Source organism: Balaenoptera ricei, chromosome 6 (assembly GCF_028023285.1).
Source record: "Balaenoptera ricei isolate mBalRic1 chromosome 6, mBalRic1.hap2, whole genome shotgun sequence".
NCBI lineage: Eukaryota > Metazoa > Chordata > Mammalia > Artiodactyla > Balaenopteridae > Balaenoptera > Balaenoptera ricei.
In genome coordinates, this window is record NC_082644.1 from 121707562 (window position 1) to 121720701 (window position 13140).

At 57.6% G+C, this 13140-nt stretch overlaps 1 protein-coding gene across 1 annotated transcript in view; it reads right to left on the reverse strand.

The window, feature by feature from the left end:
* The window catches only part of QSOX2 (quiescin sulfhydryl oxidase 2), a 29006-nt gene extending 18793 nt beyond the window's left edge, over nt 1-10213 (reverse strand). The window contains exon 1 of the mRNA XM_059926040.1: nt 9883-10213. Within this exon, the coding sequence (XP_059782023.1) occupies nt 9883-10213 (331 nt within the window). The remainder of the gene's footprint in view (nt 1-9882) is intronic.
* Nucleotides 10214-13140: the final 2927 nt, after the last annotated feature.

The following is a 13140-nucleotide window of genomic DNA, read 5'->3' on the forward strand; positions in this document are numbered from 1 at the left end:
TCTGGGGCAGTAAGATTCCCAAACGCTTCCTGGCTCCTCGCCTACAGGGGGATGGGCTGCAGGCCTCTGCAGACACACAGAGGAGCAGAGAACCACCCGGGCAGGACCGGCCGGAGGGGACGGGCCAGGGACAGGTCGAGTCCCGCTAGCCGCCTTCTGTACCATGTGACTTCTGAGTAGGAACTGACAACGGTCCGTCCCTGAGGCGCTGATGAGTTCTGACAGACACCACCCATCTAAACTAGTCATTTGGTTATAAATCACGCCAAACGGGTTTTCTCAGAGTGTTGCCAAGACCTGAGACTTCAGAGGTTGTATTAAAAGCATGCCTGGAAGGAGAGAGAAAATACTACCCATCACTAAGTATTATACAAACATGACGGCTTCTACATATTAGCGATTCAATCATTACTTTTTTTTCCACCTCATATACCACTTTTCCCTAAAAATACATGCCTTTGGGACTTCCCTGGCAGTCCAGTGGTTACGATTTCGCCTTCCAATGCAGGGGGTGCAGGTTCGATCCCTGGTCGGGGAGCTAAGATCCCACATGCCTCAGGGCCAAAAAACCAAAACACAGAATAGAAGCAATATTGTAACAAATTCAATAAAGACTTCAAAAATGGTCCACGTTAAAATAAAAAAAAAAACTTAAAAAAAAAACATGCCTTTTTCCTCTGTAATTATACAAAATATTTACCGACGTTAATATAATGCAAAGAATCAAGTAAAAAACAAAAGAAAAGAGAAAAAAACCGAAGTTCTGCTTTCACAATCAATGACCGAATAGTGTTCCACTTAATGTGGCCTCAGTGAAACCGGTTCATCTCGAGGCCATTTAAATGGATGGAAAACAAAATTCCCAGAGCCCTCCCGAATCACAGGTCACATCTTTCTGGAGTGTCCCATTACAAGGACCTAAGGAAGAACAGTTAATACCCTCATCCACTTAGCGCGGCAGAGGCCTGGGCGCAGGGCAGGGTGCACGGGTGGCAGGTTGCCGGGCTCCCAGGGCCGCCTCCGCCCCGGCGGCCGGGCTGCGGGCGCACCCGCCACCGCGCTCCTGCTACCTCCGCCCCGGCGCACAGACACAGGGCTTCAGGGCTTACCGAGAATCTCCATGGCACGCTTTCACTCCATCTTCAAAAAAAGTGCTCTAGGACCCAGAGAGAAAGAAAACGGAAAACTGCTTCAAGAGCTGACATTATGCACACAACGGAGCCAGCCCCGGACAGAAAAAGCCGTTCACGAGGGTGCAGTTTTCACGGTGGGACTTGGGCCCACTTTTTTGTTTTTCAGATTTTTCTTAATAAGTACGTGTTACTTATAAAAATAAATGTAGAAAACTTGGGAACCTCAGGGTACTTGCGGGGGCCGCGTGTCCCGCTCCTCAGCTTGCACCTCCCAGGATCCCCGGTGCAGGAGGCCGCAAACAGCACCCAGCACGGCTGCCGCGCGCGGCCGCAGGGAGAGGAGGCCGCAGGGAGAGGAGGCCGCAGGGGGCCCGGGTGCCGGCCCGCCCAACTCTAACACGGCGCTGGCTTCACGCACGGCCCCGCTTCGACCGCTCCGCGACCGCAAACGAGAACCGCGGGCTCCACGGGCTGCTCGGCCCGCAGACCCGGATCGGGTCCCGGCGCCCGGCGCCCACCCCAGCCCGAGACTCTGCCCGGCCCGCGCGGGGACACCGGCCCCACCACGACGCGCCCGGCTCTCAGCCCACAGGACCTGGTCCTCGGGCGGACACTGTCCTCTGAGCGCCCGGCCACGTTCTCCCTCAGTGCCGCACATGTCGCCTCCTCACAGAGGCCATCCCTGGCCCTGCCCAGGAGCGGTCACCAGGGCAAGAGAAGCCCCACCAGCCTCTCTTCCCAAGCGGAGCAAGTTCACAGGTTACGCGCTGTGGGGCCTGCCCGGCGGGCAGCTGGCTGTTACGCAGGAGGCGGGGCTGGAGCTCCGCCCGAGGTCCAGTCGGCTCGGCGGCTCCAGAGCCCGCGGCCCGCCGTCCAGGCAGGCAGAGCAGACGCAGCACCCGAGGCACCCGGCCCGCCCTCCACCGAGGCGGAGGGTCCTACCAGGATCTTCTCCCCGCTTGGTCCTGCTGCCTCCAGACGAAGATATGCCCCACTTCCCACTCAGCGCCCCCCGACGCCGCCACCCTAACGTCCGCCCCCCCAAACCCTCAGACAGTCACGCGTGGAATGAAGCAGCCGTTTCCTCTGATAACTTCTTTAAAAAGCCTCTGCACAACGTGGCCCCTTCTTAAACGTACAGACAATCCTTGTACTCCCAACACATCTCACACCTTCTCTTCACTAGACGTGGGCCACCCCAGAGGGCAGGAACCCATTCGCGAGCGTGGCACCCCACCTCGACCACAGGACGCAGCCACGTCACGGGCCTGAACGCACGGACGGAGCGGAAGGGCCTGGCACTCCACCCACAGCACCACGGCCGGCCAGGCCCGACCCGCACGATGCACGTGTGCCGCGAGGGCCGCTCTCCCCTCGCCCGTCCTGCTCGGGACTCACAGCTTTCACGCTATCGCTGCTCCTCGTGATCCTGGGCGAGCCTCACAGCCAAGCCTGGGAGGCCACTGTCCCCCTTCCTACTTTACCGGTGAGGAAGCAGCTCAGAGTCCCCACAGGATGACCGAGGGGGACCCGGCGTGCTGCCCTGGAGCTGTGCCAGGCTGGGCCTTTGGGCAGCAGCCGGGAAGGCAGAGGAGGCCGCCCGGCAGGGAACCTCCCCACCTCCTGTTACATTCATGACACACTGACCTTGAGCTCGCTTTTCTGTTTTTGGCCACGCGGCATGTGGGATCCTAGTTCCCCGACCGGGGACCGAACCCGCGCCCTCTGCAGTGGAAGCGCGGAGTCTTAACCGCTGGACCGCCAGGGAAGGCCCAAGCGTGCTTTTCTCATAAGCCTCCAGGCAGGGCAGCCCGCCCTCAACTGGCAGGTCACACTCGTCCAGCTCAGCGTCAACTCGCACCTTCCCAGTGAAAAGGTGGAAAGTTCTTTTTGGCCTGACACGGGATGCTCGGGTGGGGAATCAGGCTTTGCCGGGGGTGGGCACCCGCAGGCACCAGCACCCTGGGAGCCCTCCTGGGAGGGAGTCAGTGTGCACCGACCACCCCTTCAAGCTGGCACCGGGCCACCGCCCTGAATGGACCCCAAAGGTCCTGCAGCCTCACTGTGTCCCACCCCAATGCAGCAGGCAGTGCCGGACAGCATAAGGACACCCGGCTGCAGGCAGAGCGTCCAGCCCACACCCGCTCTGCCACCAGGTTTCGAGGAGCTGGGAAACTTAGGAGTCTCTCTGTGCCTGTGTCACCCCAGCTGTAAAACAGAGACCCTAGATTATATCTTCCTACTCGGGTTTTTCAGCCTCCAAAGCGCCTTCAAGTGTCCCAGGCACCCAGTAGGTAGACCCAGCCCTTCAAAATAGGGTACAACTGCCAGTGGCTTCAAAATGAAAAAGAAAAAGAAAAACAACCTTGGTTTCCCCCAGGTTTTTAACGAATTGCTTATTCCCAGCATAACAGTGAAAGGCTGAGGTGTTACCTGAAAAAGCAACGGTGCCTCAGGAGCAGTCCGACCGCGCTGAAATGCTTTGTGGGATGTTTTAGAAAAACTTACGCTGGCCTAGTCTTTCCTTGGACGTCTCTAACAGATGAAATGCTTGGTAAATGTACTAGCATGAGGGTTCCCTACACTGAGTCCATCCTAAGTCAGTATCAGGGCGTAATTTTCAAAAAGCTAAGAGCATGACTCATACATTGCAGAGGGAACAGGTGTCACACATGCCCTGACCTGGTTACTGAAGGACCCGTTCGGGGTGAGAGAGGACCAAGCACACGGCCACCAGCACCACCCAGCTGAGACAGAGCTGGCCAACGCCAGCAGGGTTCCCCTTCCCACTGGACAGAAGCTATTTGCATCTCTGCCCGATCAGGTCTGTGAGTTCACTGCAGCCTGAGTCTGAGCCCTGAGCTAACAGTCATTAAGCAAAGGTCAAACACAGGTACACCCCCTGGACTTGGTCCTTGGGGAACCTGGGGATGAGGCCACATGACGCTGAGAGGACACGAGTCCCACCCTTTTGTCCAAGTTTTAAATGTGTCTCAACAGCAGGATGTGGAAGAAGACTAGCCCGACCGGGGCAGTGCCTGGCCAAGGGCGGTAACGGCAGCTGTGCCCTGGAAACGAACGCGACAGTGATGCTACAGAGCCCCGGGCTGCCAGCTGTTTCACTTGGCAAGTCTGGCCAAACCCCATCTACCCCAGAGTGCACTCCGCCTGGAAGCCGCCCTTCCTCCCGGTCGCCAACTGGACGCCACTCCCAAACACCTGAACGCTCTGGAGAACAAGCGCTACTACCCTCCACAACCCACCCCCCCCCAGGCCCGTCAGCCCCTCACGAAGCGAGCTGGCGCGGGGTGGGGCGCCTCCCTTCCCCGCGGCACTCCCGCCGGCCAGCGGGCCTCTGGCCCTCAGTCCCCCAGGGAGCAGCCAGGGATCCTCCAGAGGAACCAGGTCGTGTGGCCCCGGCTGAAAGCTGCTCCTCCTCCCTGCTGGCCAGGAGGGAGAGCACGGCTCCCCCCGCCCCTTCCGGAGCTGGACCCTCTGGGCGCGGCTCGGTCTCGCCCGCCCCGGGCCTCGGCCCTGCCGTCCCCCCACGTGGTGGGCCCCTCGCTCAGCGGCCCTGCCCTGCGCCGCTCCCTCCGCCCCGCTCCCCTTCCTAGGACTCACCCCTCCAACCCACTGTTCATGCCGCCCGCTTTCCGTTCGTTGTCTGCACCTCCCCCGGAGGACGGGGTCCACGGGAAAGGGAACGCACTTGGATTAACGCAGAGCCGAAGTCCGGCGCTGCTCTGGCAGGGCGCGCGCTGGCGGCCAGAGGACAGCCCCCTGCCCGGCCCGAGGGCTCTCACGTCCACAGGCGGCCAGGGCTCCACTCCAGACGGCGCGCCCCGTCGAGGCAGCAGCCTGGCGTGGGGCCTGCCCACACCTCACGCGGCCTTTGTCCACCTTTGAAAGAAGCTGCGGGAAGGCCCGGAAGGAGGCAGATGAGGGAGAATTTCGGTTACAGAGGCGCCAGCAGCCACTGCAAGTATCCTAGCAGATGGACGGCATTCACCCCACACAAAAGGGAGACAGTCTATTTTATCAAATAAAATGCAAACCATTTCAGAGGTTGAGCTTCAGGGTCTTTGCCCATTCAACTGGTACCCTCCCCTCCTCCTGCCTCTCCCACCTGTTGGGACCCCACCACACAAAGGAGAGAAGCGCTCTAAACCGAATGCAAATTGCCTGCTTTCAGGACAAGACAGCGTCAGCCACCCCCAACTAGACACGGGGGTGAAGCGCGCCAGCTGCGAGGCAGGGAGGCCACCAGAGCCTCCACAGGGAGCAGCAGTGAGGCCCGCGCCCATTCCTCACTCCCACTCATGAGCCCGTCTGTTTTTAGTACCACAGGCTTAAAAAATACCTGTGAAACAATTAAGCTTCTATACACAGTGGACTAAAATTTATTTCAGGTTTCCTTGTCAAGTAACCACATTACTTAACCTAACAGGATTAAACTTTTCACCATTACTTATCAAGTTCTAATAAAACATCTATAAAAGTCTGATTTATGGTCAAGCAACAATTGGTTCTAGAAAATGATTACAGTACAGATTAATTAACCTCCGAGGCTTAAAAGGATGCAACCGAGTGTTGTGCTTAAGGCCCAGAGCTCCATTATGGCCTCCTCTTCCTCCTCATCCTCGGGAAGTCAGGGGGACGCTGGGATTTCTGATCCCATATTCCAGCTGCTGGAGGACGTTCTGGTCCCTGCACAGGCCCCTTCCTGGACGAGCAAAGGGCTTTTTAGATAAGCTCCACGTTCAAGCTGCAAATCAGGACACATAGGCCTAGGCAGAAACTAAGCCTCATGCTAAGGGGCACGCGTTATACACGAGCCCCCCAGAGCAGCCTGGAGTTGGGCACTCTGCCTCAGCCTCGCCACGGGGCAGAGGGCCGGGACTGGGTCTCAAGCATCCTTTCACGCCCCGAGTTCGCCCGGTGTGGTTAAGCTGACACTGTACGTGGTCCCGCAGGCTTTGCAGTGAGCCCACTGGATGCGGACGGGCTCCTGCTGGCTGGAGGCTGTGCATCACGAGGCAGGAAAAGCTCCCAAGATCGGTAAGGTCCTTGACTCGCCTGCAAAGCCCAGGCAGGGCCAGCGGCATTTACCACCAGGTTCCTTCACTCAGTGTCGCGGGCTTCACACAGCAGCGGTGTCCCTCTGGACCTGGTCGCAATGAAGTCTGGGTCTTGCAGACGAGTCTTGGTGGCGGGAGCCCACGACAGGCTTTGCTGGGCCCATAACGGGGGAGGGAGGGGGGGCGTCCCTGCCCACCCACCTCTCTGGGGTCCAGGCGAGCTCCCATTCCATCAGCACCCCTCCTCCCTCAGTCCCGCCTCCTTCTGCGGCGCACAGGTAATGACCCGTGGGGAACAGCAGGTGGTCCAGTTCACGTCCACGAGGCCTCCGGCCATGCTGACCAGGAGACCGCTGGTGATGAAGAGCTCACCGGGAGGTGAGACCAAGGCCCGGCAGCAAGAAGGGGCCCGGCTGTCCCCGCAGACGCCAGGAGCGAGCCGTCGGGGCTCTGGTGCCCCTGGCCTGCCACTCAACCGTGTGACCACACGTGGGGGACAGGAGGAGAAGGGGCGTGTGGCGGGTGCCTGTCTGCCAGCTCCGGGGCGCCCCTCTGAGTCTCTCATCAAGAATTCTGGGGCCAATGACAGAAAACCTGCCCCTGCTTCCCTGGCGCTCTTCCCCAAAGACAGAGCGGAGGAGAGATGGGCCGGGCCGGACACCAGGACCCGGTGATGCTGGCAGGGACACTCCTGCCTCGACAAAGTCTCCGCAGCTCCTCAGGGCCGTCTCGGGGGGGGGGGGGCCTGCCCCCCCACAGGTGTCTCAGCTCCCACCTCAAAAGGAAGTGGCATCACCAACTGAGCTAACATCACAGCTCCGGGCAAAAGGATTTTCAGGGACACAGCAGGGTTTTGTTTCGCGAAGGACTTAGAAGTGACAGGCCTGAGCCAGATCTACGTAAACGCTGGGAGGACAGTTGGCACCCAACAGTAGACCTTTTGTTTGTTAAGCCATCTTCTTAGAAGGAAAAACAATTATTTTTAAAATTTTGAAAATATCAGCGAAGAGCTAAAGTTCAATCCAAATCTTTTAGGAAAACAAAGGTGTCCCTAAGCTGTGCACAGAGAGGCCCTGCCGAGCGGAGGAGCCCCGCCCTCTGCAGACCCCTACCCACTCTGAGCAAGTGGGAGAGGCCACTTAGGAGGCGCTGGTGGGGGGACAGCAGGGGAAGCAGGTGCTCCTCTAGCTCAGTGACCGCCCCCCCGCCCCAGGCAATCTCAAGCCAGGGAGTAGAGGCTGTACTGTAACCACCCACCTTCTAGAAGCCACACTGCTGTCGAGACTGGGGTGGGGGGGCAGATGGGGCAAGCTGGCTGGACACTGCATTTCAAGAGGGGTGGGAAGAGGCAGCTGACGGGCCTAGTCCAAGGTCTGCGTGCCCCGGGACTCACCGGACACTCCAATTCACAAGTGACGGAGCCGGCCCAAAGCAGTGACAGCAGGAGCGATGACTGCACTCAGACCGGACCCTGTGGGCGCTGGGCGCCCCCTCCCCTGCGTGACGGCCCGCGGCCAGAAGAAGGCGCTGGGCAGAGGGGCTGCGCCAGCCTCCTCGGTGAGGGTGAGGGCAGCTCTTCCCAACGCGTTCCACGGGGACTTCGCGGAAATGAGGCACCGGAAGGGCCCTGTGGCCAGTCACGTGGGACCCCAGGGCCAAGTAACGGGTTCCTTTACTGGGGCGTTCTCGTGTGTGGACAGCCACGAGGGAGTAGTTCATAAGCCACGCTCCCGCCCCCTTTGGCCACAGGCCCATTCCTGCAGTGGTCCTGCAGGCTTAGCGTCCCTGAGCACAGAAATCCTCCACCTCTGGGGCTTGTGCTGACAGGACGCCAGGCCTCACGCACGCCCAGAGCTTCTGATCCAGCAGGCCTGGGCTGGACCGACAAAGTCCCCAGGTGAGCTCTCTCTGGGGACCCCAAGTGCCAAGGCTCTGCCTCCAGTTAGAGCTGGCGCTCGGGAGCCCCCTGGGCAGTTTGGCTCTCAGGACCCCCTGGCCGCCGCTCCCCTCACCCTGCCCCTGCCTGCCCTGTCTTTCGAGCCACAGCTGTTTTTCACTCTCAGCCACATCTCCTTCTGTCTCAGGCCTGCTCTTCCTGCTTTGACTTGTAGGATGTCCAACTCGTTTAAGATAACCTTATTTAGCTAACAGTTAAGTTAATCACACCATTAGGTATGGGTTTTACTAGTTTCGGTTCCAAAAATAACTTTCCTTCTGAGTTCCAGGGACAATTTTCAAGGCTCCTTACATGCTGGTTCAACTATGAAATACTTTGCAACACTCAGATCTGGTTTACAACATTTATATTTCAGACACTAAACTGAAAAAATCAAAATATGCACAGAATAGGTGACAAACGTCTTGCCAGAGCTACCCGCATTTTAATTTACCTATCTGTGTTTCTGCCGCCCAATGACAAAAGAGAATTGCAAAGTCCTCTGTTTGGTGTCAAAGCAAAGGCTTAAAATAAAAAACCTACTAAGGAGTAAAATGTCCGTTTCATAGTCTCCGATTTCAGTTCTGACCAGTGCCAAACACTAGGGACTCAAGAAAACATTAGATCAAAGAACGGACCCTTTAGAATCAACAGGCCCCAACACCCTAAGGCAAGAGGAGACGCATCTAAAAATAATCATTTACAATCATGCACAAAAGCCCTATTTAGACTTTTTTAACGTTTCGTTATGAGTCTGTCTAGATATAAAAAAATCACAACAGGGTTGGATGTAAAACTAAAGTGCAGGAAGAGAACCCAGCAATTTGTTACTCTCTTGCCCACTGAAATACATAATTAGAGGTCAGCTCAACCTCAGCAAGAGTCCAGCCAAACCCCACTCTTGCTGGAGACCAGCTCCCACTTCAGAGCAATTCGCATTCCACTCTGAAGCGTGGCCAGCTTGCAGGAAGGCTGCAGCAAAACCCCTAATTGGCTACAACTCTGCCATTTAGAGCAGGCCAATAGCTTAGTGACTGATTAGCAATTTGCAACATGAGGAAGGTGCCAAACATCAATAAAGTGTGGGAACATGACCAGAAGTTTGGTGGGTGACAGATTTATCCAAGGCTGCGTATCCATGAACAAGGAACCAACCAATGAAATGCTTTGAAGGTCTTTTTCTGCTTCTATAGAGAAGTCTCCAGCGTAGTTGTACATCTATGTTGTGGACACTGAGAAATCACTATATGCTCATCTAACTAAACCAGAAGAGGATGAAGAAGGACTTACAGGGCAAGTGGCTTGGAATAGGAACGGGGATCCTCAAAGAAGGAGGAGTCTAGGCACTGCAGTGGAATTACTGAGGATGGGATGCACGTCGGGACACAGCTAGGATAAAGGCCTGGGGCGTTAGTGAAGGTCTTAGGGACTCAAAACTAGGGGTCTGGAGAGCTAGGCGATAATGGGGAGGCCTCCCTGTCCCCAGCTGTGGAGTGAGGGCTGGGGGAGAAGGCTTCTTGTCATTCTGACTTGAGACGGCCGACTTCCCTGGATCTCACGGGTCATATGGGGGATACACCCCGGAGTGCAGGCCAGCGGCGGCCTATGCGAGATGCCCCCGTAGGGCAACGGGAAAGGAGCCTGAGAGGCTGCCGCGAGCCGGAGGGGAGAACAGGGGGTCACAGGTGCCAGGCCGAGCGGCCGGGGTCGAGTCCCGCGCGGGGGCGCGCCTCACCTCGCACGTCCCCGGCCAGGGCCCGCCAGGTGGGCGCGTAGCCGATGCAGTGGCCGCACCACGAGGAGTAGAACTGCACGAGCCACGCGGCGGAGCTGTTGGCCGTGGCCCCGCGCACGCTGCCGCTGTCCAGCACCCACACGGCGTCCTCGCCCGCGCGGTACAGCCGCGCCGCGCCGCCCGCGCCCGGCCCCGCCGCCGCCGCCAGCAGCACAAGCAGCGGGGGCAGCCGCGAGGGCCGCGCCGGGGGCGGGCGCCGGACTCGGGCCTCCGTCCCCGCCTGGGCTCCCGGGCTGCGCGCCGCCAACACCGCCGTCCCGGCCGCCGCCATGTTGGGAGTGCCGCGCCACGCCTGACCTTTCACCCTGGCAACCGCCGTCACGTGCGCCGCGCGCGCCCGGCCCCTCCTCCAGCGCCAGGCCCCGCCCCCACCGACGGAGACCAGGCCCCGCCCCCAGCTCCGCCCCCGCGCGCCCGGCCCCGGCTCCCAGGCGCCCCTCAGTCCCGGACCCTGAGAGCCAGGCACCGACTCGCCCCTCCTCCAACCGCCTGGTCACGCCTCCTGCCCCGCCCCTGAACTCATGGCCCCGCCCCCACGGCCTGGCCACGCCTTCGGACCGCGCCCGGCTCCGCCCCTCCATGCCCCGCCCCCACTCTCACCGCCTCCGCAGACACACCCCCCTCCCCACCCCAAGCTGGGATGGGGTCGCCAGATTTAGCAAGTGAAGGTACGGGACGCTCAGTTAAATGTGAATTTCAAATAAACGGAGAGCTGTTTTTTGTTTTTGGGTTATTTTTCGAGAGTTGTTTCTAAGTCTACGTATGTATCATACCTGAAATGCAAATTTAATGGGACATACTTAGACTTCAAAACGATCCACTGTTGAAATGAAATTCACATTTTACTGCGCGTCCTGTGTTTTCCCTGGCAACCCTACCTGCGGCTTCAGAGGGTCTGCAACGCTGACCTTGACTTTTTAATATGAGATTTTAACTCATAAAATGTAACAAAACACCCGCACAAACTCAGATGTGTTACAGAGCTAAATTTTGGAACGTTCAGGGATGACTTCTCTGCGCACCTAGGAAATAAAGATTCCTATGGCTTGTTTGCTCAGTATGACAGCAGACCTGTTTTTTCAGTTACTATTCCTAATTGTTTTATGCATATCAAGATTTTCTCTGAACTGTGTGACCAAAACAGAAAAGAAAGGAAGTGGACACAGAGCGGACGTGAGTCAGCATCCGTCATCCATTGGCCTGGAAGGTCAAATTCTCACGTTCCAGGCCACCTCACTCTTATGCGTGATTGTTAAATATGTAAATGATATGATCTGAACACAAACTACATATATAGCAATGTAATCCTCTCTCTGCCCTTTACATTGTGAGGTTCTGTGTAAGATTTTGTCTGAAAAGAGCTTTGTTGTTTTTGTTTCAGACAAGGGTTAGAAAACCCTGGATAAGATGATCCAAACCAAAGGGCCCCTGGACGAGGCACTTGTGCCCCCTCCCCATTCATTCTTCCTGCCTTCCTTTACTAACATTTGCTGGGCTTCTGCTCCACACCAAGCCCTGGAGACAAAGCCAAGCCTGAGTGCCACTGGGTCTGCATTGCAGGAGAGAGACCCAAAACAAATAAACAAGTAAGGTGAAGTTAAGTGCTATAAAAAGCAGTAAAGCAGGGAAGGAGGAGGGGGCTGTTGCACACAGGGGGTCAGGAAGGCCTCTCTGAGAAGGAGACCGTGGGTGAAGGAGGTGAGGAGAGGCAAGCAGCCCAGGCAGAGGAACTGCATGTGCAAAGGCCCTGAGGCAGAAGGGGCGAGCGTGCCAGAAGGACAGCAAACCAGGGGAAGAGAAGAAGCCGGAGAACCCTGAGGGGCCATCGCCGCCCTCCAAGACACAGTGGGGCTCAGGCAAGGGGTGGACCGTGGTGCTGGTGAGAAGGGTTAGACTTCGGGTATGTATGAAGGGTAGGATACGTGGTGGATTAAATCCAGGGTATGCGACAAAGAGGTCACGTTTGCCTGCCGGGCTTTGGCCGGAGCAGCTGGAAGAATGAAGCTGCCCTTTGCTGAGATGAAAGACTGCAGGGGAGGGGGTGGGAGAGCAGTGCAGAGGTGAGAGTGGAGATCAAAGTTGGCCTGGCCCTGTTGAATTCCAGAGACCTTTTCAACATCTGCGGTTGGTGTCGGGCCACTGGTTGGCTGCGTGAGGCTGGGGCTCAGATGGTAAGTCGGGGCTGGTTGAGGTCCCCACAGGAGGAAGCGAGAGGGCTGGCCACATGCTGAGCCCTGGGCCTGCGGCTGCAGGGCTGAGGAGAGGAGGGGACCAGAGGAGCAGTGCTGGGGGGCGGGGAGAGAAGGCAGAAGAACGTGTGGAGATCAAGACGGAGCAGCGAGTGGATTTGGTCTGGAGGCTTGGCTCATCCCCCCCGCCACCCCCCTGCCTTCAGGCTGGGAGGGATGGCCATGAAGTCCTATGGTGATTGTTGAGCAAACAGACCAGGATCTGGTCATGCAGTTGGCAAAGATGGTCAAGGCCAGGCTGTCGGGAAGGAGTCTAGGCCTCACCTGCACACCTGCTTCACTCTTCCAGGAGGGGCTTAGCCTTTTTTTTTTTTTTTAAATAAATTTATTTATTTATTTGTTTGTTTTTATTTTTGGCTGCGTTGGGTCTTCGTTGCTGTGCACAGGCTTTCTCTAGTTGTGGTGAGCGGGGGCTACTCTTCGTTGCGGTGCGGGGGCTCCTCATTGTCGTGACTTCTCTTGCTGTGGAGCACGGGCTGTAGGCACGCAGCCTTCGTAGTTGTGGCACGTGGACTCAGTAGTTGTGGCTCGCGGGCTCTAGAGCGCAGGCTCAGTTGTGGCACACAGGCTTAGTTGCTTTGCGGCATGTGGGATCTTCCCGGGCCAGGGCTCGAACCTGTGTCCCCTGCATCGGCAGGCAGATTCTTAACCACTGCGCCACCAGGGAAGCCCGGGGGGCTTAGCTTTTGAACACTGTCTTGGTCTGCTCAGGCTGCCGTAACAGAACACTGCAGAGCAGGCAGCTTAAACAAAAGACATTTATTTATTTCTCACGGGCTGGACGTCCGAGATCAGGGTGCAGGCATTGTCAGTTTCTGGTGAGGACTCACTTCCTGGCTGGCAGATGGCCGGCCACTTCTCGCCTGTGTTCACCTGGCCCTTCCTCTGTGCTGTGTGTGGACAGAGGAGAGGGGGCTTTCTGGTCTCTTCTCATAAGGTCACTAACCCC